This window comes from Dipodomys spectabilis, unplaced genomic scaffold (genome assembly GCF_019054845.1).
Source record: "Dipodomys spectabilis isolate Male_0828 unplaced genomic scaffold, ASM1905484v1 ptg000021l, whole genome shotgun sequence".
Lineage (NCBI taxonomy): Eukaryota > Metazoa > Chordata > Mammalia > Rodentia > Heteromyidae > Dipodomys > Dipodomys spectabilis.
Genome location: NW_024870698.1, coordinates 8528269 through 8555314, shown reverse-complemented (window position 1 = coordinate 8555314; position 27046 = coordinate 8528269). Strand labels below are relative to the sequence as shown.

At 45.1% G+C, this 27046-nt stretch overlaps 1 protein-coding gene across 2 annotated transcripts in view; it reads left to right on the top strand.

Annotated features, from left to right (window-relative positions):
- Sel1l3 (SEL1L family member 3) overlaps positions 1 to 27046 on the top strand; it is a 113805-nt gene that overhangs the window by 49057 nt on the left and 37702 nt on the right. For both annotated transcript variants that reach the window (XM_042674814.1, XM_042674815.1), the window contains exons 10-13: positions 10242 to 10453; positions 13429 to 13608; positions 21768 to 21887; positions 22591 to 22731. In XM_042674814.1, the coding sequence (XP_042530748.1) occupies positions 10242 to 10453; positions 13429 to 13608; positions 21768 to 21887; positions 22591 to 22731 (653 nt within the window). The remainder of the gene's footprint in view (positions 1 to 10241; positions 10454 to 13428; positions 13609 to 21767; positions 21888 to 22590; positions 22732 to 27046) is intronic.

Here is a 27046-nt window from a genome sequence, read left to right as displayed (position 1 = left end):
CCTGGTGGGGTCAGCAGTGACCAGCACCTTCCGCTTGTTCCCCAGACCACTTTCTCCTTCACATATGAGAGGATCACCAAGCATTGACACCTGGAATTTTGTATTGTTTAATTTTTAATGTACTGAAATACACATGGTGCAGAATTTGCCATCTGACCATTTCCAAGAATACAGTTCAGTATCCTTGCATGGGTGACTTTGCATCTAGAAAAACAGAAATCTCTCTTCTCTTCTTTCTTTCTTTCTTTCTTTCTTTCTTTCTTTCTTTCCTTCTTTCTTTCTTTCTTTCTTTCTTTCTTTCTTTCTTTCTTTCTTTTTTCTTCCTTCCTTCCTTCCTTCCTTCCTTCCTTCCTTCCTTCCTTCCTTTCTGTCTTCCTTTCTTTCTTTCTGTCTTTCCTTCTATCTTTCTCTTCCTTCCTTCCTTCCCTCCTTCGTTTCTTTCTTTCTTTTCTTTCTTTCTTTCTCTTTCTGTCTTTCCTTTTATCTTTCTCTTTCTTTCTTACTTTCTTTCTTTCTCTTTCCTTCCTTCCTTTTCTTTTTTCTTCTATTCTCCTCTTCCTCCCTCTTTCCTTCTCTCCCTCCCTCTTTTTTTAAATTATTTTTAAGTAGTTGTACAAAGGAGTTTCAGTTCAACATGTCAGTTTATGAGCCCAATGCATCTCTCCAACCCCAACCCATCCCCTCAAGTTGCCAGTTTACATTTCTCTCTCTCTCTCTCTCTCTCTCTCTCACACACACACACAGACACACACACACACAATATTATGACTGTGTTTGCCCACCCCTCTTCTCTTCCTTGGTCTACTCCCCTCCCCTTGACCTCATCCCCCTCCCCCAACAACACCTCAAGTTCCAGCTTCCTGGTATTCATTTTGTTAGGACTATAAGTTAGTTGTTCAAAGGAGTCACACCATTAGAATCCTCCCCTGCATACCTTATACCATACTTTAGTCAATATGTTTGTGTACGTATGTGTATGACCTTGGATATCTTTACATATATATGTATAAATTAGATCTAACTTCCACATATGAGAGAAAACATGGGTCCTTCGTTTCTCTGAGCCTAACTTCTTTTTTTCTCTCCCTCAATTCCTTCCTCCCTCTCTCCCTTCTCTCCTCCCGCTCTCTCTCCCTCTCTCCCTTCCTTCCTTCCTTTACTTCCTTCCATTGAAAAATATTCCATTGTATGTATATGGGCCATTTTATTTATTCTTTCATCCACTGGTGTTCATTGGGTGCCTTCTACCTCTCCCTATCATGAATAATGCTACTCTGAGTATAGAAGCACAAATCAGCCACATCATTTTCCTCTTCCCACCAACAGTGCCCCAAGGTTCTCTCTCCAGGCACACAGCCTCTCCCTTCTTGCATATATCCTGGCCATCATATAGGAATACCCCTTAACAGTAAGGTAACTGTGACGGTGTATTTGCCTGCTTCCACACTAGAAACTAGGCAAGCTCCTCAAACACAGCGCAAGGGCCTCACTTCAGTAATTGCTTGCTGAGGAGTTGAGTGGTCTTCAAATGCATAATGGATCTCTGTACCTTCTGTGCTCAGAATATCTCTGTGAGGTTAATGGTTCACTAAGAGAATGAGGAATGGCTCCCAGGAGACCTAAGTTCAAGTTCTGTACTGTTACAGTCTAGTGTTCCAGTCCTTTTCTCTGCCCTTTAAAGAATATAAGGGGAGGAACATGTTTAAAGTACACAAAATTAAGTTTATTTGAAGTTAAAAGAAGCCAACTAGGAAGAATTAGCAGACTCTCTTAAGTGTGGAGGGGACCCCTGTGTCATCCCATGAAGGAAAGTCCAAGTCTTCTTTGTCTGTTTCTGCTAGATATTTGGTCCTTAGTCCCCTCCCTCTTGGGAGATGTCTTTGATTTGATTTGTTAAGCAGTGATTACTCACTGTCAAGGGCATCTACGATTGGATGTAAGTTGGACCTCTCCCATCCTGGGTAAAGGTGGGAGGGCTTGCCTTCTGCTTCTGTGTTCATCTATGCCCTTGTACTTGTTCTGGGACTTGGAACCTGTGGGGGAATAAGAAAAAGAAATTTATGTCCTTTCTTTGTTTACAACAAGATGGGCCTTTGTCCCAGTCACTTTCTACCCCTAACTGCCTAACTCAGGTCAAATATTTGCTCTTCAGCACTAACCAAGTCATGGCTCAAGTCCAGACTCATAAAGTTTCTGGAAGCCTGGCACCAGTGGCTCCTGCCTAAAATCCTAGCTACTCAGGAGTCTGAGGTCTGAGGATCCTGGTACAAAGCCAGCCTGGGCAGAAAAGTCTGTGAGATACTATCTCCAATTAATCTCAAAACAACAGCAACAACAACAACAACCTGAAAGTGGAGCTGTGGCGTAGGTGGTAGAGCATTAGCCTTGAGCAATAACACTCAGGAACAGCACCCTGGCCCTGAGTTCAAGCCCCAGGACTGACACAAAATAAGAGTTCACAGGACATCTTGTCCTTCCTTCTATGTGTTTCTTTTTCTTTTTTCTTTTTTGCCAGTCCTGGGGCTTGTGAACTCAGGGTCTGGGCATTGTCAGGGTTAGCACTCTACCACTTGAGCCACAGCTCCACTTCTGGCTTTTTCTGTTTATGTAGTACTGAGGAATCAAACCCTGGGCTTCATGCATGCTAGCCAAGCACTCTACCACTGAGCCACCTTCCCAACCTCTTCTATATGTTTCTTCTCTATTCCATTCTTCCTGAGGCTGTTCCCGCCTAGGAGCTACAATCCTGGTCCCCAGGTCTAACAGGGCCCTGTCAGCCTTCTTCGATGATACACAAAAACAGCCCAAAATCCTTCTCAGGCTGTACGTACTCACTAATTGAAGAATTCCAGAAATGTAGGTCTGGCTGTTCTTGGCTTCCTATTATCTGTACTCGGGTAGCTATACAGGTGCCCAGCTGTAGAACAGCCCCAAGGTACATTGCTGATCCAGCTTGGGACCGTGTATTGGGTACCTACTGGCACTGTGCTAGGCCCTGCGGCAACCACAGTGAACAGCAGGATGAGCCCCCACACAGCTCTCTGCCAAGTGCCTGGGGGCCAGAAGGGGAGGCTTGCTAAATGTTGACAGCTGATATGCGAAAGCCGTAGGAAGCCCAGCCGGTCTCACCAGCATCTCCCACTCGGATGTGTAAGATGTGTAACTGTGTAAGATGTGTAACAGGACTTCTCCCTCACCTCCCAGCATCTCCCAAGCCTTTGAATTAAAGATGGCAGCACTCCCCAGGGGTGCCCAGCTGTAATGCATATAGATGGAGCCAGGCCCTTCCTGCCCCCTGGCTTTCCAGAACTCACTCTGCATCCTGATTACCTTGCATGGCCTGGGAATTGTCTATGCCAGCATTCACTTGGTTCTGGGGTGGCACCAATGTGACGTTTAACAACCCCATCAGGACTTGGGGGAGGCATTTGGAGAGGCCAACCTCTAGGTGGTTTCCTGGGGACACTGCAGATTCTCCAGGAAAATGGTTCTACCTGGGGTAGAAATTGCCCTGTTATTAGCATTTGGGCTTTTTACAAATGCTGGAATAGTGGGTGTTTAGTGGGCCTGCAGTTCATTATTGTAAGATGGCTATTTCTTTCTTCTACTCTCCTGTCATGCAATCCTTGTCAAAACTGAATGGTTTGAAATCAAAAGCTCTTTGAACAGATCCCCGGTACGAAGGGAAGTTACGATGTCTGGCCAGGCTGCAGAGAGACCTCAGGGATGTCAGTGTAAGCCCAGCTCGCTGCAAGAGGGTTGGGAACAGCAGGGACATAAAAGACCCAGGCCCAGGCAGGTGGGATCAAGTCTTCTGAGCAGTAACATGGGTCTGAGAGGGACAGGAGATAGAGTTGAGGTGAGCTGGCCAGCATGTTTATTCTCTCTGTCCCTTCACCCCGCACTGGGCACTGCTGAGCCCACAGCACTGGTACCTGTGGCTAGAGGAAGTCCAGGACTTGCCAATCATTGGTTCTCTGGGATGAGGCCAGATCCAGGCCAGGGCTCATCTCCCAGGCCTGCCACCATCTGCCTTGTTCCTACCCCTGTCTGCCTCTTGTCCCAGGCTTTGCAGAGCTGCGGAGGGAAGATTTGGAGAGCTGAGGAGGGAAGACATGTCCCCTTGCAATACGCCAAGGGGTTGCTGGCTGCACCAGAAAAGCTCAATTTTGTTCGTGCCAACAATTGCAGTGTTTATTCGGAGACCCTAAAATGCAGAGCACGGACACGGGAGACATACAGTTATGTTACTGAATAGCGCCAGGATACTGTTTTTCTTTATGAGCTATTTTCATGGTCATTTGTTGAAGAAATGCCATCTGGAATATTTTTAAATCATACATTGTAGTTGTTGTTTTTTTTAAACAATACATGAAGAAGAAAACCAAGAATGAAACATGGAGGAGAGACAGAGACAGACAGAGAGACCGATCTGAAGGAGAGAGGAAAGGGAATCACATGCATTCAACTAGGAAATTTGCACAGTACCAAAAGGTTTTAATACCTTACCTTGCAGAGAGTTGAGCCATCTCCTTAAGTTTTAGGATCCATAGACCTTCCCAGATTACCATGCAAATAAAAAATGGACTCTGTGTGTATGTGTGCGTGTGTGTGCACACGCGTGTGCACGGACACATGAACATATCCTAGTACTGGGGCTTGACTGACTGGCATTCTACCACTTGAGCCACACCTCCACTCCATTCTAGCTTTTTTTGTGTGTGTGTACTGGTCCTGGGGCTGGACTCAGGGTCTGATTTGCTATTTATGAGATTTTGAGGCTAGCACTCTGCCATTTGAGCCACAGTTCCACTTCTGGCATATTTTTTTGGTGATTATAAGAGTCTTAGAGACCTTCCTTCTAGGGCTGGCTACAAACCAGGGTCCTCCTATCTCAGCCTCCTAAGTAGTTAGGTTTATAGGTGTGAGCTACTGATACTTTGCTGTAGTCCAGCTTTTTTGCAGGTTTATTGGAGTCTTGTGGAGTTTTCTCCCCAGGTTGGCTTTGAACCATGATCCTCAGATTTCAGCCTCCCCAGTAGTTAGGATTATAGGCAGGAGCCATTGGCTCTTCTGTGTGTGTGTGTGTGTGTGTGTGTGTGTGTGTGTGTGTGTGTGTGTGTGTGTGTGTGCATGTGCATGTGTGTGTGTGTGTTTTAAACCAATAAACCTGATGAAGAGTATGCCTTTTAGTGGTCAAGTGACATTTTCTCCTCTTAATTTTTTTCCTCTTTCAAACTTCTACTTTGAATGCATTACACCTTTCAGAAGCCTGAAACTAAAAATGACTTTCCTATTGATGTCTCCATTCCTCTCACAAGGAGTGAAGGAGTCTTTCTCCTGAATTCTCAATCAGCTGCAGCTCTGGCCTGTCTGGAGCCTTCCACAAGCGGCTGGCTACCTTCTCTCATCTGCTTCTTTACTCTTTTACCAGTGAGCCCAGAAATGCTGACCTTATGGCATTACTGTAAAACAGGAAAATGGCAGAATAAGTGCTAACTGTGCTACTTGGACAATTGTAGTGGCTAATAGGTAGGGCTAGAACTTTTCTTTTTCAGTTTCTGGTACAGAAAGAAAGAAAGAGAGATATGGCTTCAGCTATTTTGTTTGTTTATTTCTTTATGGCTCCATCGATCTTCATAAACAAGGCATGTTTTTAGTTAATGATCAGCTAAGAAAAAATACATATGCTAAACCAGATGGGTGAAATTAACAGTTTCACTAAACCAACTTTCACATCACCAGTTCTGCAATACCAACCAAAAGACATCATAGTTTTGATTTTAGGCAACAATTAGAAATGCAAACTTTTAACAAATGTGCTGAATGAGTATTTTACCTTAGAATCACTTTTTTTTTTTAAATTAAATTTGGTAGTGCAGAACACTGTTTAGATTCTTGTGCAGAGAAAATACTGATTGGTAATATTGGTCGTGGTGAAAGGTTTTCATATAGGAAAGAAATAATGAAGTCCTTTCAGTCTGTGAAGTTATTTTTGTTCTAAGAATTTCAGCTTTGTGAAGGATTTTCCCAGCAATCTCAGCTTCCTGGGCATTACTATTAACGGTTTCTGGAGTTCTGTATGAGGGGTCAGCAGGGCAATTGTTTCCTTTAGAACTTCATTTGGTTTGAAGTCTCTCTCTTCCTCTGAGTCCACAAAGTGCAGGCCCAGGCATGCTCAGCAAACCTGGGCCTCTTAGTTAGGCATTAGTAGAGCAGGTAAGGTAAAGATGAATTGTTAAGAAAATGCCAGTGTTGCTTTGCTGGGGATGTTCACAGGGAGGCTTCTGAAATGAGCACATTTAAAACTAAATACGCAGATTAAGAGAGGAAGGGTTTATGTTGCAACCCTTTAGGAGACTTTGTGATTGTGGCAGTTGGTTGGGTGGGATGGAATTCTTGCCCCAACTCTGCAAAGGGAAATCTCAGATTCAGATGGGGACGGATGTTATCATTTAGCTCTGTCCCAAGGGGTGAGCGAGTTCAGGAAAAGCATTCTAGGTGGCCCACTGCTGTGCTGTTGGAGCCAGGCACCTGTGGCTCACGCCTGTAATCCTAGCTACTCAGGAGGCTGACATCTGAGGATCCAGGTTCAAAACCAGCTCAAGCAGGAAAATCTGTGAGACTCTTAACTCCAATAAACCACCAGAAAACTGGAAGTGGCACTGTGGCTTAAGTGGTAGAACACTAGCCAGTCATGAGCTGAAGAGTGTAGGCCCAGAGTTCAAGCCCCATGACCAATAGAACACACACACACACATACACACACACACACACACACACACACACACACACACACAGAGCTGGAAGCAATCCGAAGGTCTAAAACAATCAAGAATGAGTTGGGGACATGAGGTATTCTAAAGGGCATCACAGTTGGTCCTTTCTACCAACTTGTGCAGCTTCAATCAACCATGAAGCAGAAATATTTGGAAAAGCAGGCTGGAGGGTAGCTCCATGGTAAAGTACTTTGCCTGGTGTGTGTGAGGCCTTTGGTTCAATCCCCAGTATTGGGAGAGAAAAAACAAACAACAAAACCACACACACGCACAGAGAAAAATTACATCTATAATGAACATAGACAGACATGTTTTTTCTGCTATCAGTCCCTAAATGGTATAGCATGGCACCAATTTCCATAGCATTTCCGTTGTATTAAATATGTGATTTAAAGGTAAAGCACACAGAGATGTGTGCATTGTAGGGATGTGTACATCATATGCCAGTACAGCGTGGTTTATATATGGGTCTTGGGATCTCAAAACCACTCCCCCACCCCAGACACCGAGGGATGATGGTATTATTGAAACAATGGAGAGAACAAGCCTCCAAGGCTGGAAATTTGTCTCAGCTGTAAAATAGCCTTGCACATGCAAAGCCCTAGGTTCAGTTTTAAGCAATGGAAACAAAAGGAAAAGAATAATCTGTCAGGCTCTGACAGCTCCTCATACTATAAAATTAATTTAGAAAATGAAGTTGAGACCCAGGTGCTGGTGGCTCACACCTGTAATCCTAGCTACTCAGGAAGCTGAGATCTGAGGATCGAGCTTCAAAGCCAGCCCAAGCAGGAAAGTCTGTGAGACTCTTATCTCCAATAAACCACTCAGAAAACTGGAAGTGATGCTGTGACTCATGTGGTAGAGCGCTTGCCTTGAGCTGAAATGCTGAAGGATAGCGCTCAGGTCCAGAGTTCAAACCCCACAACTGACAAAAAAAAGTCATAATCTATAGCAAATAGACCATTTTTGAAAGAAAATGAATATGTACATATATAGATGAATTATATATGCAGAGGGAGAGGAAACTTCTGGATTTTTGTTGTTGCTTCATACCAATTTATGTGTTGGTGTGTGTGTGTGGGTTGGTACTAGGGCTTGAACTAAGGGCCTCATGCTCTTACTTAGCTTTTTTACTCAAGACTGACACCTTTTTTTTTTTTTTTTTGTCACTCATGGGGCTTGAACTCTGGGCCTGGGTGCTGTCCCTCAGCTCTTCAGCTCAAGGCTAGCGCTCTACCACTTGATCCATAGTGTCACTTCTGGTTTTCTGGTGGTTAATTGGAGATTACGAGTCTCACAGACCTTCCTACCCAGGCTGGCACTTTACGTCTTGAGCCATGCTCTGCATCTGGCATTTTGCTGGTTATTTGGAGATAAGAGCCTCAGGTTTGTCTGTCTGGGCTGGCTTCAAACCACAATCCTTAGATCTCATCCTCCTGAGTAGCCAGGGTTACAGGCATGTAACCGCTGGTACCATCAGTACCCAGCACATTTTATTACTATTATTTTTTCTGGCAACAAACAGCTATACAAGAAATACAGAAGAAGGGACAATCTGTTCATTCAGTAAGATGAGTTTTGTTTTGGCCCCACAGCCCAGAGTCTGTCAGGACAAACACAGTGTCCCCTCTCAGGGTCAGCCCAGTCCACCTTTGTGTCCACAGGGACCAGCACCTGCTCATGAACGTGGTGTCAGCTTTCACTCCCTCACCCTGACCTTTCTGAACTTGATCTCTGACATCTACAAGGACTTCTGCAAGGGAACTGACCTCAAATAAATGAACCCCAAACTTGCCTATATCAGGCAACTCCTCTCCCCTCCTTCTTTGTCCAAGTAGTGAGTCTCTTGTTGCCACCTAAATTTTTTTTTCTTTTTAAATAACACTTTTATTTTGAATAGAATAAAGAAAAATGGAAAAATGTCACATGCAACAGATTTTAGGCAGGTGAAATTTTAGTTTGTGTTGATATTTAACATTCAAGCTGACATTATTTACATGTAGCTTAGGATGTAAGTTACATGTAAATAACATATGTTGGATCCTGTCTGGTCTTTTGTTAACATGACACCTGCAAAACTGTTGCCTAGTCCCCTGGGTGCTTAGGGGCTCATGCCTGTAATCCTACTTATAGAGGAGGTAGAGATGTGAGGATCAAGATTCAAAGCCAACCCCAGTAGATAAATCTGAGATACTCTTGTCTTCAGTTAACCACCTAAAAGCCAGAAGTAGAGGCATGACTCAAGTAGTAGAGTATGAATGTTGAGCAAAAATCTAAGGAACATCTCCAGGCCCTGGGTTCAAGCCCAGTTCTGGCACAAAAATTGAAAAAAGAAATTGTTACCTAGAAAGTAAACATTCATTGGACTGAACTAATCAACAAGAGAGATGAATAACAAAGATAGATTTTAGCTGACTCTACCAGTGACATCACAGGGCTATTAAACTTGTTTGCTTAGATATGGGTCAGTTTATAGATTCGTGGCAGGATTATGTAAAAGGAATCATGTAGCTTAAAGCAGCTGTGTGCATAATACTCCTTTCATGGCACAAAGGTGCAGGTGGAGACCAGCACTTGGTTGTCCACCACGACTGGCACTACAGATTGCATGCAAGCTCTTTATGGGCGATGGAGACAAAGCTGGGTTCAAAGGTTGGTCCCACTGCCCTTTGCCAGCCTTGGTAACTTTAGCCAAGTTACAGAGTTGCTTCTCCAGATCTTAGTCTCTTCTTGTGAAAAACAAGGAGGCTAATAATAGGACCAACCTCATAAGAGTTTACAGATCAAATGACAGAATTGGCAAAGGCTACTTTCCCAGATATTGGACACCTTATGGTAAGGCTTCCATGAAAGTTCACCCATCTTTTGTATTGAATTCAGAGACCCACCAAACCCTCCCCAGACACACACAAAACAAACCAGAAAGCAAAAGATGCTGAAGGAGCGTCTCAAAATTAGATTGTGTGTGTGTGTGTGTGTGTGTGTGTGTGTGTGTGTGTGTGTGTGTGAGTGTGTGTGTGTGTGTCTGTCTGTCTGTCTGTCTGTCCCCAAAATTTTGAGAACTATTTGGGAACTATTTCTGGGATAAGACACATTCTTTTCCAGAGACTCTTAAAGGGAGAAAAAAGGCTCTTGGAAGTTTCAGTGGTCCTGATTGCGTGGTGAATTACATAGAGTGAATTCTTCTCTCGAGGTACTTTCTCAGCTATGTTAGGCACATCCTTTTTCCCAGGGTACTAGGCTGTCATTTAGTGCCAAAGAAAAAAGCTATTAAACAGAATGACACCACGGCATCCCCAAAGGATTTAATTTATGTCCCCAGAAGGTGGTATATTTCAAGGTATGCCAAAACCAACTGTATCAATAACTCAGGTGATTTAATTGGCTTTTGCCTCTTCTTTCTCAAGCCACGTCAATCCCGTGGTAATTAATTTTGTGTACTGTGGATTGTGTTATTTACAGTGCCGAGGAGCCAAAATGAATCTGTATTAGAAATCGGTGGGAAGATATTTGAGCAGGCTGTAAAGAGACTCTCCAGCGTGGACGGGCTTCACCAAATTAGCTCGGTCGTCCCCTTCCTGATGGATTCCAGCTGCTGTGGATACCATAAAGCATCCTACTATCTCGCCGTCTTCTATGAAACCGGATTAAATGTACCCCGAGACCCGCTGCAGGTGGAGTATTTCATGGGGTCCAGGAGCACCTGTCACTGGGTTATGCTTGCCAAGTAATGCCCCTGCTAGACTTCCACGTGTGGTGGCTCCTTGGAGTCCCTTAAAAGTCTTTACACCCAGAAAAAATGTCCTTGGGCTGTGGAAATATATAGGATAGCCAGTTTCCAATGAGCAGAAAGGGAACATCATCCATTTCCACTCTGGGCCTTGAGGGTATGGTTGTTGTATCATCTAAGGGACCATTTGGGTCAGGATGGCCAGAATTCTAGTCCTTCAGAATAAGAGGCTTCTGGGCTGGGAATGTGGCTTAGTGGTAGAGTGCTTGCCTAGCATGCATGAAGCCCTGAGTTCGATTCCTCAGTACTACATACACGGAAAAAAACGGAAGTGGTGCTGCGGCTCAAGTGGTAGAGCGCTAGCCTTGAGCAAAATAAAATAAAATAAAAAGCTCAGGGACAGTGCCCAGGACCTTAGTTCAAAAAGAAAGAAAAAATAGAAAAGAAAATAAGAGGCTTCTGATGTGTGCAGCTCCGCTCACTGTGAGCTTCCTATTCATCCCATTTTACTTTTAGCTAAGAGAAGCCATTTGAATCTCTTAAGAGAGTATGGTGACAGCCAGCCATCTAGCATCAGAGTGAAATGACATTCTACTCGATTTTTTTTTGGTGGGGGGCGGGGGGAGGGAGGTTTGGAAATCGAAATTGATGATGCAACTTGTCTAACATTTAGAATCCCAGCTTCATAAGTGCCTCAGCCAGAGGTCCCCTGAGGAACGAAACCAAGGGGATTATGTAGATAGAAAGAGATTGATTAGGAAGAATTGGTTTGCATACTCTTGGAGAGGAGAAGTCCCGTGACCTACCATCTCAGAGAGGGAAGCTGGGAAGTGTGTTGGTGTTTTCAGCCCAAGCCCGAAGGCCAGGAGAGATGATAGTGTGAAGTTCTGATCCACTGCGAGTGGGGGTAGGGGTGGGAAGGGCCATGGTATCCCGTAGGGCAAAGCAGTCGGCAGGATGCAGGCCTTGAGTCTCTTTAGGATCTCAGGCGATTGGCTGCTATGTACCCACCACTGCCATTTACTCCACTCCGTCCAAATTCTTTTTTTTTTTTTTTAAGAATTGGAGTTTGAACTCAGGGCCTCATGCTTGCCAGGCAGGCACTCTGCTACTTGAGTCTTACTCCTAGTGAATTGCTTTAGTTAATTTTCAACTAGGGGTCTAGCCTTTTTACCTCTGGCCAGCCTGGACCTCAATCCACCTATGTATGCCTCCGTGATAACTGTCATAGCTGGGATTACAGGTATGAACTACCAACCCTGGTTTATTAACTGAGATAGGTTCTCCCTAACTTCTTCCCATAGACTGGCCTCAAACCTTGATGCTCCTAATTTCTGCTTTCTAAATAGTGGGGATTCCAAGTGTGTACCACTACTCCCAGCCTTACCAATGCTAATCTTATCTGGAAACGCCCTCCCAGATAAACCAAGAAATAGTGCTAAAGCTTTGTAGCACCCAATTGGGTAGCCAAATTGACCTAATGACCTTCACATGACCGCCTTTTGAATTTTTTTTTTTAAGGTTTTTGCCTCTGTTTAGGTGAAACTCATTCTGTTTAGACTTCCCCAGGGTTGGTTCATTGTTGCTTTTCTGATTTATAGATGCTCCTGACTGATGGAATGTTTTCCTGAGACCCCGAGGCAGCCCCACAAATGGAATGGTGTAGAAAATCTAGCCCTGTCCACTGACTATGGGCAAATGACTTCACTTTTCTAGGCTTCTGTTTCCTCAACTATGAAATGAGATTGTGGGACCAGCTGGTCTGTAAGGACCTGTCTAGCACTAGTATTCTGACAGTGGAAGGTTGGAGCACATATGTGTTATGTAGATCATGAGTTCATAGACTGGATAGCTCTTGTACAGGGGTCTTCATACAGTGAAGGTACACACAACAGTGTTGAGAGAAGCCAAGGAAGAACTCTGTTTCTACCAAAAAATGACAAAAGAGCATTCTAAGTGTTAAACATTAGGAAAATCAAACACCTGGGAATTAGGAATCCATTAGAGAGTTGGGTCAACTTCTTTATTCAAGATTTATTTGCCAGGCACTGGTAGCTCATGCCTGTAATCTTAGTTAACCAGGAAGCTGAGATCTAAGGATCGTGGTTCAAAGCCAGCTTGGGCAGGAAAGTCTATCTTATCGCCAATTAACCACCAGAAAACTGGAAGTGAAACTGTGGCTTCAAAGTGATAGAGCACCAGCTTTAAGTGGAAATAGCTCAAGGAAGCTCCAGGGACCTGAGTTCAAGCCCCACACCTGACAAAAAAAGAGATTTATTTATTTAATAAATTCCAGAAAATGGAAACAAGATTTTTTTTTTCTTTTTTGCTGTTTTTGTTTTCTTTTTAGTCATATTTGTTCACTTATATGTCTTTGGGAGTGTAAGGGTAGGCACAGAAATGGAGAGACAAAGGATGAATAAATGCAGCAGTGGAACTCACTAGACAGCATGTGGAAAATGCACAATACACCTTGTGGGTGGAGATGGGAAGGGAAAACTGGAAGAGAAGGAAAGCAAGGGTGAAACTGACTGCTATAACTGTAACCCCTCTGCACATCACCTTTTGAAAACAGTAAAAAAAATTAAGATTAGGGGCTGAGAAGGTAGAGCGCTTGCCTTGCATGCATGAGGCCCTGGGTTCGATTCCTCAGCACTTCATAAGCAGAAAAAAAAAAAAATGGAAGTGGTGCTATGGCTCACGTAGTAGTGTGCTAGCCTACTTGAGCTGAAGAGCTGAGGGACAGCACCCAGGCCCAGAGTTCAGACCCCATGACCGGACTCCAAAAAAAAAAAAATTAAGATTATTTATTTGTAAAGGGAAGTTAAGCTAGAATGGCATGAACTTTCAGTGTTAGCATTTTATGACCCTACAGGAGCAACAATCTTGGGAAACATGTTGTTCATTTCTTCCTAACAGGGCATGTTATATAGTTTGGTTGGCGGCCAGGGCAGCGAGAGACTATCTTCAATGAATCTTGGATATAAACACTACCAGGGGGTTGACAACTATCCTCTAGATTGGGAACTCTCCTATGCCTACTACAGCAACATCGCCACAAAGACCCCGCTTGACCAACACACACTGCAGGGAGACCAGGTAGGACAGAGATGGTCGGAGGTGGCTATGGGCCTGCTTACCAGGGCTTCCTGCACAATTTCATTGGGTCTGCACCCGTGGCTGGCTTATTCGTTGGCTTATAGAGAAAAATGCATAATCAAATAGAGAGACAAGCTTCCTTCCTGTCTCTGGGTGCAATTCCCTGGCACATGAAGGGGTGATTTGGCTCTGGACAGATTTTGATTTTGTAAAAAGTAGGCACCAGAAACATCTAAGCATCTGGTCTTGTCCGAAGACATTATGAGAGATGGCAAGGTCTGGAGATGTTAAGAAGGATGGAGTCAAATTGTGTGGAAGCAGTAATCTCCCAGGGCTCCCGTTACCATGTGACGAGCAAGCAGGCTCTATAATTCACAAAGCCAGCGCCATACCCAGCCAAGGTGCCAAGAATGGGCACTTGAGAAATGTCTGCCCCCATCCCATGATCCTTCTGGCATAATACTCTCACAAGTGACGCTTAACACTTTTTTCTTTGCAAGAACTAAGGACTGGATGTGGTCACTAACTCTAGCCCCTCATTTTGTAGGCTCTTGAATCGTATTGACAAATCTTATTGGCAAAGAAATTAATGGCTTAGATCTGCCAAAAAAAAATCCCGTAATGTGTTAGATTAGACTCACCGGTGGCTTGTTTCCAGACTTCTCTGGAGGACAGAGAATAAAAGACTCTTACGAAAGAAAGATGGGTGAGTGAGAAGAGAAGGCATACTGCCTCTTGATGGTATCGGAGCAGTGAGGTACTGACTTTGTGGTCATTACACGTGTATGGTCAAGTTGAGAAGTGCAAATGATCTATTCAAGGAACTGGCTTTACTTTTTTCTTTTCTTTCTTTTTTTTTCTATAAAGGATCAACTGGTAACTATTTTGGGCTTTGTCTATGTGGAGAAGAGCTTTTTTGCCCTCTTCAGCAGTGGTAGCTGCTCAGCTCTGCCATGGAAATACAGAGAGAATTGAGAAGCCTGGGTTTGTGCAGCCATGGGTGGTATGCAACTGTGTGGCAGGATTTGGCTGTGATCTGGGCTGTGAGCTGGACTTTGCCCTGCTTGCTGCACAGGCCCAGGGGGAGGCCTGGCTAGGCCAGGGTTATTGAATCTCAGGCTTAGTGACTAACTGGGAGCCAGATCACTTGTCTCTAGCTGTGCTGTTGGATGATGCCAGAAACCTACAGTGCAGAAAATGAATGCTTTGCTATTTGGAGATAGATGGTCCCTCTATAAGGATTCTATAAATTCTCTAGTATATTATCTAGAGTGAGTGTTCTTTCAGTGTATAGAATGATAGACAAAATTTGACTCCAGTTTGGGCTAGTGATAGAGGTCAAGTAGCAGAGCACACACTCAGCAATCACAAGGCTCCAGATTTAAACACACACACACACACACACACACACACACACACACACACACACACACACACACACACACACACACACACACACACACACACACACACACACACACACACACACACACACACACACACACACACCCCTAGCCAGGCCAGGTGCTAGTGGCCCATGCTTGTAATCCTAGCTACTCAGGAGGCTGAGCTCAGGATTACAGTTCAAAGCCAGCCTAGTAGGAAAGCCCATGAGACTCTTTCCTCCAGTAACACACACACACACACACACACACACACACACACACACACGGACATATACACACAAAAAATATATTGAATTATATGGCCTTAACTTAATAGGAAGTAATTTCTTTTTTGTTTGTTTGTTGTTTTGTTTTTGGTCGTTTGTGGGGCTTGAACTCTGGGCCTGGGTGCTGTCCCTCAACTCTTCAGCTCAAGGCTAGTGCTCTACCACTTGAGCCACAGCGCCACTTCCAGTTTTTCTGGTGATTAATTAGAGAGAAGAGTCTCACAGACTTTCCTGCCTAGACTGGCTTTAAACTGTGATCCTCAGATCTCAGCCTCCTGAGTAGCTAGGATTACAAGTGTGAGCTACTAGCACCTGGCAATCAGTATTTTTGTGGGTGGGCCTGCCACTGTCCCTGAGGGTTTTTATGTTTTGTTTTGTTTTGTTGGTCGTGGGGCTTGAACTCTGGGCCTGACAGTTCCTAAGCTCTTCAGCTCAAGGCGAGCGCTCTACCACTTGAGCCACAGTGCCACTTTCTGTTTTCTGGTGGTTTATTGGAGATAAGAGACTCATGGACTTTCCTGCCCGGGCTGGCTTTGAAACACAATCCTCAGATTTCAGCCTCCTCAGTAGCAATGATTACAGGTGTGAGCCACCACCAACTGGCCTTCACTGAGCTTTTTTGCTCAAGGCTAGTGCTCTACCACTTTAGCTACAGCGCCACTTCTGGCTTTTGGGGGGAATTAAACATCTCATGCACTTTCCTGCCTGGCTGGCTTTCTACTGTCATCTTCAGCTCTCAGCCTCCTGAATAGCTAGGATTACAGCCCTGAACCAGAGCTTGGCTTTTAATCAATAATTAAAAAAAAAAACAAACTACAAATATCCTGCATGCTGGGAGCATAGATCAAGTGGTAGAGATCCTGAGTTCCACCCTAGCCCTGTATTTATATATATATAAACAATTTTACAAAATCAAGCCACAAAATAATACCGCCTTTGTCTTTCCACTAAACCCGAATGTGTTAATAATGTCCTGTATGTATAGATTATACTTTTAAGACTTCTAATTCAGCATGAATTAGCAGCAGGAAATGATACGTTGCTAACAAGCTCCTTTTCTTTTGAAGATTTGGCATATGAAATGTTATGATTATGAAAGGAAATGTTTAATTGGTCAGAAGGGGGGGCGGAGAGATGAACAGGACAGATCCATCTTGCAGCTGAAAAGTCCTGTGATGAAGAATCACAGATAGGAATTATACACTTAGATGGGTTGTGTCATAGCTCATTTTCTTAAGAATGTGTAATTAATGACTTCTTAAGCATTTAAGCAGGTGCCATGCATTGATCTAAATGTCCTTTTGTTGAGATATCTATTAATTCACAAACATAATGCTACCAAGAGGAGCTCTCGAAAGCCAGACCTCTAATTAACAAACCAAGAATCTGTCAATAGCTCCTTTTCTAGACTCTGGTTTCATCTTCTCTTTTGTGGAACTCACCCTTCCCCTGATCCTTCTTCTGTATCAGAGCTCTTTCTGCACACCTCTTTTGTGATGGAATAAGGCTTTGCTTTCACACGAACCAGAAAGAGGGGAATGTTTCTGTTTGTTTGTGGTTTAAATTGCAAATCATGTCTCTCATTCACTCTCCAAAAGTCCTTCTTTAAGGCTCAGACCCAGATTTGTGTTCTCTGCATCTTCTGGGAGCTTCAGCCGCCCAGCGCATGGGTGGAATTCCATCTTGATCTCTGGCTGGGATCTTTCTATACTTCCTTATCTGTCATTATCACACCTAGAAGCACCCCTCCACCTGCCCCCACCCTGCTCCAGCACCTCTACCATTGTTGGTGCTGAAACTGGGAAGTCATCCTTGATCTCTCCACCCATGCCAGTTCCTCTTCATCCCCACCATTACTGCCTATTTTTATTTATTTATTTATTTTTATTTTTTGCCTGTCCTAGGGCTTGAGCTCAGGACCTGGGCACTGTCCATGAACTTCTTTTGCTCAAGACTAGCACTCTGTGACTTGAGCCACAGTCCCACTTCCGACAATTTTTGAATAACTTATTGGAGATGAGAGTCTCACGGACTTTCCTGGCTCAGGCTGGCTTCAAACTAGCAATCCTCAGATCTCAGCCTCCTGAGTAGCTAGGAACACAGGTGTGAGCCACCAGCTCCCGGCTCCATTGCCTGATTTTGTCCTTCATCCTCTCCCCCTGGGCTATGCTAACAGCCCCCCTGGAAGCTTGCTGGACTCCATGGGCATAACCCAGCACAGGAAGAGAGTACAAAGCACGAGCATCCCTCCTGAGGAGCCCTGAACACTGCTGGAGGCAGCTCCTCTCACAGTTGCCAGGGGCGCTCTGCAGGACATTTGTGCAGGTGGGTGGGGCAAATGGAGCCTAGGAAATTGCCCATTCTTGCCTGCAGTTCCTTGGATCCCAGAATGCTGGCTGAGCCATTTAACTCACAAAAATCTTCAGAGCTGCAGAGCTGCAGAAGCTTCTGATCTGGGGCTGCTGAAAGGTCTTCAGATCCAGATCCAGGGGACTTTTACCTGCTTGACCTCTTCTGTCTTCTTGTCCTCTCTCCCTCTACCTTCTTCCTCTTCTCTGCCAGTCTGTCTGCCTCTCTCTGTCTCTCTCTGTCTCTGTCTCTCTCTGTCTCCCTCATTCCATTGTTCTCTTTATTTCCCTTCCTCTTTCCCACCCTTTCTTCCCTCCCCTGTTCCCTTCTTTCTCCTTTCTTTTCTTCCTTTTTTTCTCTGTCTCTCTCTCCTTCCTTCCTTTCTTCCTCACTCTTTTTGTTCTTCCTTTTCTCCATTCTTTCTTTTTTTTTGGGTCCGGTCATGGGGCCTGAACTCTGGGCCTGGGCGCTGTCCCTCAGCTCTTCAGCTCAAGACTAGCTTCTGGCTTTTTTTTTTCTGCTTATGTGGTGCTGAGGAATCGAACCCAGGGCCTCAGGCATGCAAGGCAAACGCTCTACCACTGAGCCACCTTCCCAGCCCTCTCCACTCTTTCTTCCCTTCTTCTCTTCTTTCTTTTCCTTTCTATCCCTATCCCCCCTTCTTTTCCCTTCTCTGTCCCCTTTCTCTTCTCTCGCTCTCTTGCCTTCTCCCTCCCTACTCCTTTTCTTCTCCCCCTCCTCCCAGCCTTCCCAGAAATCAGTGAGAGCAGCCACCTGGTCTGACAGAAACATTGTGTTTGGTGTCTACAGGCTGGGCAGCCACAAGCAAAGCAAAGGCACCAGCATGGACATCTCCTGGCCCATGTGGTGCCTCCTTGGCGCTTGGTGTGCATGGAAGAGGCAGTGGGGCCTGAGGACCGCTTGCTTTCCACTCACTATGCCTCCTGGGAGCTGGCAGCACATGTTAACCCCACAGTGTAAGACTGGAAAATCACAGCTGCTCATTCTGCAGACTCTGACTCTAGAAAACATGGAAGATCCCAGAACTGGTCTTTTGGGGGCTCTGGATGCTTACGGGTACCCCAGGGCTGCATGACCTGTCCCACCCCCTCTACTGCTGCTCTTCTCCACCTGGCTTCTTTCCTGGCCACCACGCTGCTGTTTCGATGAAAGAACAACTGGCTGTTGTTCCTTTTAAGTCATTCTGTCTCCAGATGGCCTGTGGCTGACAGTCACCCACTTTCTCAGCGGGCCCAGGCATGTGCTCTGCCATGTGCTGATGGCTGCCTTGGTTAGCCTACAAGTATGTCGAGACACCCCCTGTGGGAAGAGGCAAGCAGTAGGGGACTCCAGACTGGCTTGCCATGAGTCCTAAGCCTGATTTCATTGGGTGAAACCATTGGTTTCCCCGCCCCCTGTCTCCAGTACAACACTGATCCGAGCCCAGCTTGTAGTCTGAGCTCTTCAGATGTATGGCCTTTGCACCCTCTCCCCAAACTGTCATCCTCGCATTTTCTTTCTTTCTCCCACTCCTCCTTTTTTTTGGTGTGTGTATATGTCATTACTAGGGATTTAACTCAGAGAACCTGGGCACTGTCTCTTAGCTTTTTTGCCCCCAAGGCTGGCGCTCTACTACTTGAGCCACAGCTCCACTTCCAACTTTTTTCGTGGTCAATTGGAGATGAGTCTCTCAGGTTTGTGTGCCAGGCTGAGTATAGCTAGGATTACAGACATAAGCCACGGCGCCTGGTAAAGCTCCATTTTATAAATACAAAAAAAGGAGCATTGCCGGGTGCTGGTGGCTTACACCTGTAATCTTGGCTACTCAGGAGGCTGAGATCTGAGGACTGTGGTTCAAAGCCAGCTCGGGAAGGAGAGTTTGTAAGACTCTTATCTCCAATAAACCACCAGAAAACTGGAAGTAGCACTGTGGCTCAAGTGGTAGAATGCTAGCCTTGAGCCAAAGAGCTCAGAGACAGCGCCCAGGCCCAGAGTTCAAGCCTGACAACCAGCAACAACAAAAAAGGAGTGTTTAAATGAAGTAACTGGCCCAAAGCCTGCAGGGAGAGTTGGTGATGAGTTCAAATTCAAATCACCTGGGTCAGGTAGGCAAGGTCGAGCTTCCAAAGGCCCTGCCTTGCTGGAAAAACTCAACGCCACCACTCAAGAGAGTGGAAAGGGGCCAGTGGTCCACACAACCAACTGTGATGTTTCTTCAGGTATGCCGGGTCACTCCAAAACATGAACTCTGCCAAGACAGCATTCTAACCTTCCCTGCCGCTCATTCAGGACCCATAGCAAGAAAACAGAACAGGGAAACCAAAATGCAAAATGCCCAAACACAAAATCTCCCATTTGACAGTTCCTTATCAGAATGGCTCCAGCTCTGGCCCAACCCCAGGCTCCTCACAGAAGACAGTGTCTCCCCAAGCAAGAGCTCATGCCAAACCTACAACACACAGCCCCACAGCCATGCGCTTGACAAAGAATGAAGCAACATGGCTTCTGCCTCTCTAGGGGGCGCCATTGAGCGTCATTGGAGTCCAACCAACTGGCTTTCCATGTTTTCTCAGGGCTCTTGGTTGGTTGGTTGGTTGGTTGGTTTGCCTAGACACTGGGGGAAGTGATACCTAGGTCACAGCTTTTCCGTGAGGATTAAATAAAAAAGCTCTCGTTAGATGCCCAGTACTTGGTAGGTCTCAATAAAAGGTAGTGGCTGTCACTATTCTAATTGTCACCTCCTGAGGTGAGCCATCATTCTGGCTGGGCTCCGAGACTCTCTGAGAAGATGTCCCCTAGCCCCACAAAGGGACCCCAGACCCTACAGGGCCACAAAGCAGAGGCAACTGAGAGATATTCGGAAGGACAGGTACAGTGACAGTTGAGACTCTCAATCCTTGGTGGCCAAAGGAAATTCCAGCCTGGCTCCTTGTTCTGAAGCTGCTTTTGCACACTACCCAATGCAATTTCTCACACCTGCCTATGGCCTGTGCGGGTACAGAAAACACTCTCCAGGGTCCCCTTGAGGAAGGTTCCATGGCCTTCACTATGCGGAAGGAGAAACCATGAAACAAAGGGACCAGATTTCTAATAAACAGCCACAATGGATACACCAAAATGAATTTATTTTCTTCAAAGGTGTCAAATAGCTAGAAGCTTGGGCACAAATTCGAGTCGCTCTGTGAATGTTCATCTCCAGAGTATTTTTTTTTGTAATTCTCAGAGCTAACATGCCCACTTCTTTTCAGAATAGATTTAAAATTTGCTAGAAATACCAAAAGATGATCAAAATGCCTGGTACTTATAAACTGATTTGTTGGAGGGTAAGCCTTTAGTACAACTACTGAAAGCTAATAAAAATGTAACACACACACACAGTATCTGAAACAAAGCCTGCAAAAATAAAATGGGTAGGCGTATTTGGGGATGAAAAATTAAAGAGATACTCAGAAAATATTGATTTACCTCTTTGATGTGTATGTGTGTGTGTGAGAGAGAGAGAGAGAGAGAAAGAGAGAGAGTAGCAGAGATCAAGCTAGCATTGAGGTGAGTAACAGCAGTGAAGTTCCGAACAAGCTTGAATAATAGAAACAGAAGTGGGGAGGGGAAGGGGGAATGCTTCATTCCAAAGCAAACATTTCGATAAGAACAAATGCCCATATACATATATGAGATGTGAGATGTGAGACATTTGTTTCAAAAGAATTTGATCTTGTGGCACTGTAGGCTTGCCTCATATTTCAATTATTCATATGGCTTTTGTTTAACAACTGCTGGTTTTAAAACAAGTCATGTTCTTTGCATGCCATAACCATTTGAATCCTTTCCTCCGTTCTTCCTTCCCTTCCTCTTTCACTACCTCCCTCCCTTTATTCTTTCCTTCCTCCTCCCTCACTCCTTTTCCTCCCTCCTTTTCCCCTCCCTTTCCCCTTCCTTCTTTCTCCTGTCCCTCCCTACCTTTTCCTTCCTTCCTTCCTTCTTTCCTTCCTTCCTTTGTTCCCTCCTTTCTTTTTCTTTCTTCTCTTCCCTGCTTTCTTCCCTCCTTATTTCCCTCCCTTCTTCCTTTTCCTCCTTTTCTCCCCCTTCCTTTTTCCCTCCCACCCTCCCTTTTTTCCACCTCTTCTTCCTTCCCTTGTAGGCCTATGTGGAAACCATCAGATTAAAAGACGATGAAGTACTCAAGGTGCAAACCAGAGAAGATGGCGATGTCTTTATGTGGTTGAAACATGAAGCCACCCGAGGCAACGCAGCAGCCCAGGTACAACGAGACCAAGATGTACAACAAAGCCTCCCAAATGCCAAAGCCTTCGAACACTTTCTGTGTATTTCTTCTTTATCCTATGGAAGTAATGGAGATGGGCAAGGGCTCTGCTCCTACAGCCCCTCGGGCCCAGGCTGACCAGGCTCCTCTACACCTGCTTTCAGAGTCATGGTAGAGTGGTGGCCCCTGCTCATCCATCAGTGAGCCACTACTGTACGGCCATTTCACTGGCCAAAGCATGTCACTGGAGCATAGTTGACTTCCACGTGGGCAGAGCATAGCCTTACCACCCACCCAGAGAGCGGCACAAGACTCCTGCTGGATTTTTCTTCTTTTGTATGCGTGTGCTGGTCCTGGGGCTTGGACCTAGGGTCTGGGTGCTGTCCTTGAGCTCTTGTGTTTAAGGCTAGCTCTCTACCACTTGAGCCACAGCTCTCCTTCCCACTTTTTTAGTAGTTTATTGGAGATAAGAGTCTCCTAACCTTACCTGACCTGGCTGGCTTTGAACTGTGATCCTCAAATCTCAGCTTCCCGAGTAGCTAGGATTACAGGCACCCACCTTCAGGCTTTAGAAGACAAATATGTCTAATTCTCTGTGTAAAGCGTTATATATCAGGTTTGTCCTCCCACTTTTTAAAGTCTTCTGTTGCATGCATGTGCACAGGAAGAATCACTGTTCTAAATTGCTATTGTCTTTAAGCAACGATTAGCCCAGATGCTATTCTGGGGGCAACAAGGTGTGGCCAAGAACCCGGAAGCAGCCATCGAGTGGTACGCCAAGGGGGCTCTGGAGACAGAGGATCCTGCATTAATATACGACTACGCCATTGTGTTATTCAAGGTAAGAATGATTTAATTGGGGCTGAACTTGTGTAATTTGGATAATAGACTTCCTGAGTCATTTCCAGTGGGTGTGCAGGCAAGCAGGGGGTCTGTCACAGAAGACATGTAGCACATGCTTCTGTCACTTACGATAGGGAAGGATGCTAGAAGACAAGACAGCCTGAAGCACTACTCTGGCTAGTCTAGTGGCTCATATCTGTAATCCCAGCTACAAGCAGGAGACTGAGATGGGTAAGACTGAGGTTCCAGGCCAGCCCAGAAACAAAGCTGATGAGGCCTCCATCTCAACAGAAGAGACTAGGCATGGTGGTGATGTGTGTGTCATCCAGATAAGCAGGAAGCATAACTAGGGGATTAAAAACTGAGCTAGCCCTGCCATCTACCTTTAAAAAAAAAAAGACCCCCATCTCAAAATAATCAGAGCAAGGGCTGCCTGCCCAGCATGCACAAAGGCTCAAGTTTGAACAAAAGAAGCCTTTTTTGGTTCCATTTTATTTTCTTTTTTGAGATACTAGGGCTTGAACTCAGGACCTCATACTTCCAAAGAAGGCACTCTATCACCTCCCATTTGCATTTTTTTTCCATCAACCTTCTGTGTGGCACCTAGAGTCTTTATGATTTCCCGAGCACTGTGGCCTTCTGACGCCCGTGTTTCGTTGGTTTGCACCCAGTGGCCACTCATCCCAGGGCAGCATAGTGACCACCAGACTTGCCACCGAATGCTCACCCAGGGAGAGGGCTTATTTGGGCCAGATTCCTATAGCCTGTGAATGGAAATGATCTTGGGTTTGAGCCAAGGGAACAGTAAGAAGGAGGAGCTGGCAAGAGCTGGGGACAGAGGACAGGGATGAAAACATCTCTATAGCAATCGTGGATGTCTTCAGAGACATGCGGTCTGAGGGGATGATGGTCATCATCTTGGATTGGATGAGAGAATATAACCAGTGTCCATTGAGGATTGTAAAATGTGTTTGCCTTACACAAAAGGTAGTCATCCACGCCGACTGAGGAGCCCTTGTTCCTTGCTTTCCATGAATAAATGCCTTGAACCTCCAGAGCCCCTTAGCCAAGTATTATCACCTATGGACCACATCATGGTCTATATAGAAACAGGCACAGAAAGGCCTTGTCACTTATCCAGCGTTGCCTAGCTGATCCCTTGGGACAGGGATCCAGGCAAAGCTTTACCATCTGTATTCTTCATCTTCGCCAATCTTTTTGTTTTTTTTCCTATAAGTTTCGGGGCTTGAACTCAGGGACTGGGTACTCCCTGAGTTCTTTTGCTCAAGGCTAGTGTTCTATCACTTTGAGGCACAGCGCCACTTCCAGTTTTCTGGTGATTAAGTAGAAATAAGAGTCTCATGGACTTTTTCCTGCTGGGGCTGACTTTGAAATGCAGTCCTCAGATCTCAGCCTCCTAAATAGCTAGGATTATAGGCGTGAGCTACCAACTGCTGGCATCTTTACCAGTCTTGTAAAGTGAAAAGCTTTAGCTGTGGGAAAGAAACCCTTAAACCTTATACCCATGCCCAAGAGTGCAGCTGCCCCCAGAAGTGTGTGTCTTTGAGCAATGATGACCTATATTCACGCAGGCAGGCCTGTGTCCAGAATCCTAGCTAGGGCCACTCATTAATCAACAACCAAGAGTCTAGAGACATTTCTACCTGAACACCCCGTTGAAGCCTGAAAACCTATTGGTTGTTATGGTTTCCAAATTAAGAGGCTAAACCTTGTCTTCCAAAGCATCGAATCAGCATAGAAATTTCTGAATTTTTGCCATATGCCAGTGCATCCATGTATTTATTCAGTAAACATCCACTCCAGGTGGAAAAATGCTAAGATGGAGGGACTTACACATGCGTGAGTCAGATCCTTGGCCTCGGGGATTCATACGCTGGAGAAGAAGACAGCAGATAGGGGTGGCACAGAGCAAGACATCATCCACCAGACTTGAGGCTGTTAACTGTGCCAAGTATGAAGATAAAGGCATAAACCAGCCTTGGGCTGATTGATGCTAGTGGCTCACACCTGTAATCCTAGCTACTCAGGAAGCTGAGATCTGAAAATCTCAGTTCAAAGTCAACCCAGGCAGGAAAGTCTGTGAGACTCTTATCTTTATTGAACTACCAAAATGCAGAAGTGGAGCTGTGGCTCAAGTGGTAGAGTGCTAGCCTTGAATGAAATAGCTCCTAGGCCCTGAGTTCAAGCCTCAATACTGGCAAACAATAAATACAGTAAAATCAAGCCTTAAATCTGCCTACCAAGAGCTTCAAGACTAGAGGGAGAGGCAAATGCATAAGTAAATGACTCTGCAGGCTACATGTCTCTTCAGGATCTCATTTTCCATACCTTAATGTTTCCTCTTGTTCTGCATTCTGGAGTACCCAGTTATTTCTGGGTGGGGGAAAGGAAGTCCTTTATTATTGGTATCTCAGGGAAACATTTCACCTCTGGCCAGGTGGTCTTTCTAAGTGCATTCCATGGGAAAGAACCCCCAAATGGAAAAACAGGCTTTCCAAATGTAAAGGAGGAGGGCATGCATTTGGCTGTGGAGACACCCTAAAACATATTGTGTGCAAAGATGGTGGTAGGATAGTGGCCCTGGGTTGTCCAAGGCAGTCACATACATCCCATCTTTCATCCACGTGACAATTAAGTGACTTTGTAGCAACTGACCTCCCTCACCTGCACTTGGCATTTATCTCCTTTGACAGCTTCTGATTCTCCTCATAGCCAGGGAGAGTGTACATTGCGTTTGTGTACGAAGTCCTCTCAGGAAGCTAGCAGGTATACTGAGCAACTACCCGGCAGGCACACAGGAAGCTGCCCTTGCCTGGAAATGGGAATATATAAATGCGGCTTAATTGTGAGGCTTGACATAAACCACTTTCTCTGGATCCATTTTATTCCTTCAAAACATGGAGGAGACAAAGGGCGAGTCTAACCCAGGTCTGACATTCTATGAGTCCAGTCCTAGCCAGCCAAAAAAAAAAAAACCACCAAAAAACCACTTCATTTCTTGTCCAGTTTTTCCATGTTCTCTTCCCTCTAATTAGAAGAAGTAATGATGCGCTTCTGAAAAATATCTTCATCATCCCCTTGGCTTTGATTTGCCAGTTTGATTTAACTGGAAAGTTATAAAAACTTAGTAGAAACTTGCTACATGTAAGTTAACCTTTAATTCGAATCATAAATACAGTGTCAGGCAAGCTGTATTTCTCCTTCATCCTGAGGGAGGTATGAGTCACTGTGCTTTCTCAGCAGTGGGAAAGTGTACCTTACATGCCTGCCTGAGTCCACTTGGCTGAGTTTAAATTTGCCTCCAGTTCTCCCACAGTGAGAGACTCTGGGATGGGAGTTGTAAACCACCCTGGAGGTGTGATATCATGATTAGACATGACAGGACCATGTGTGACCCATACTTAAATAAATAAATATATATATATACATACATACATATAGTTATTACAAAGGTGATGTATAGAGGGATTACAGTTACATAAGTCAGGTAAAAAGTTACATTTTTGTTGGACAGTTTGTGTGACCCATATTTATTAATTAACATAGGAATCTAGATGGGGGAAAAAAGAAGTTCTAGATGAGTCTGGACCTGCAGCTGTTTCCAGCTGGCTCCCTTTACCTGGCATCTTTGCCATCACATTTGGTTCAAAAAGGCCTTGGGGTTCCCCGCCCCATTCCTCTCAGGCCTTCCATTTCCCTACAAACTCCTTCAACACCCAAGTCCACAGAATTTCTTTCTTGCAATAAGCATGCCAAAGATTGTTTCTGTCTGTGAAGGACAAACCACTGCTTGTGGAAAATCCTAACTTTTCTGGAAGAAGCTTGTTAGTTGCCTGTGACTCAGCCTGATTCATGGGGGTCCTATTGTCTTCATAGCAGGTTCTGGAGCTGGTTTTGAAGCCACAAATGTTACATTCTGGGGCCTTAGCCAGGATAAGGAAGGGTGCAGGTAACAGCCTAATAATTCCTGACCATCTAGCAGAGATTAAGTTCTTTATGGCTGGCCAATCAGACAGTACTTTCAGAGGAAAGCATTCAGGATGACCAAACACATTCACCAATTCTTGGCTTCTCCCCACACAACCAGAGAAGTGATCAGTAGGGGACCTTGCCTCACTGCTGAGCTGGAGATAGAGGTTTGTGGCCTGGGGGCTATGAGTTGGAGCAAAATGAGGATGACCAAGGAGATGTGATGGAATGTGCTAGGTATAGATGCATGTAAGATAAAATGTGGAACTAAAAAGATTCAGGTTGGAGTTGTGCTTTCTACTGCATACCAGTATGTCTGTGGT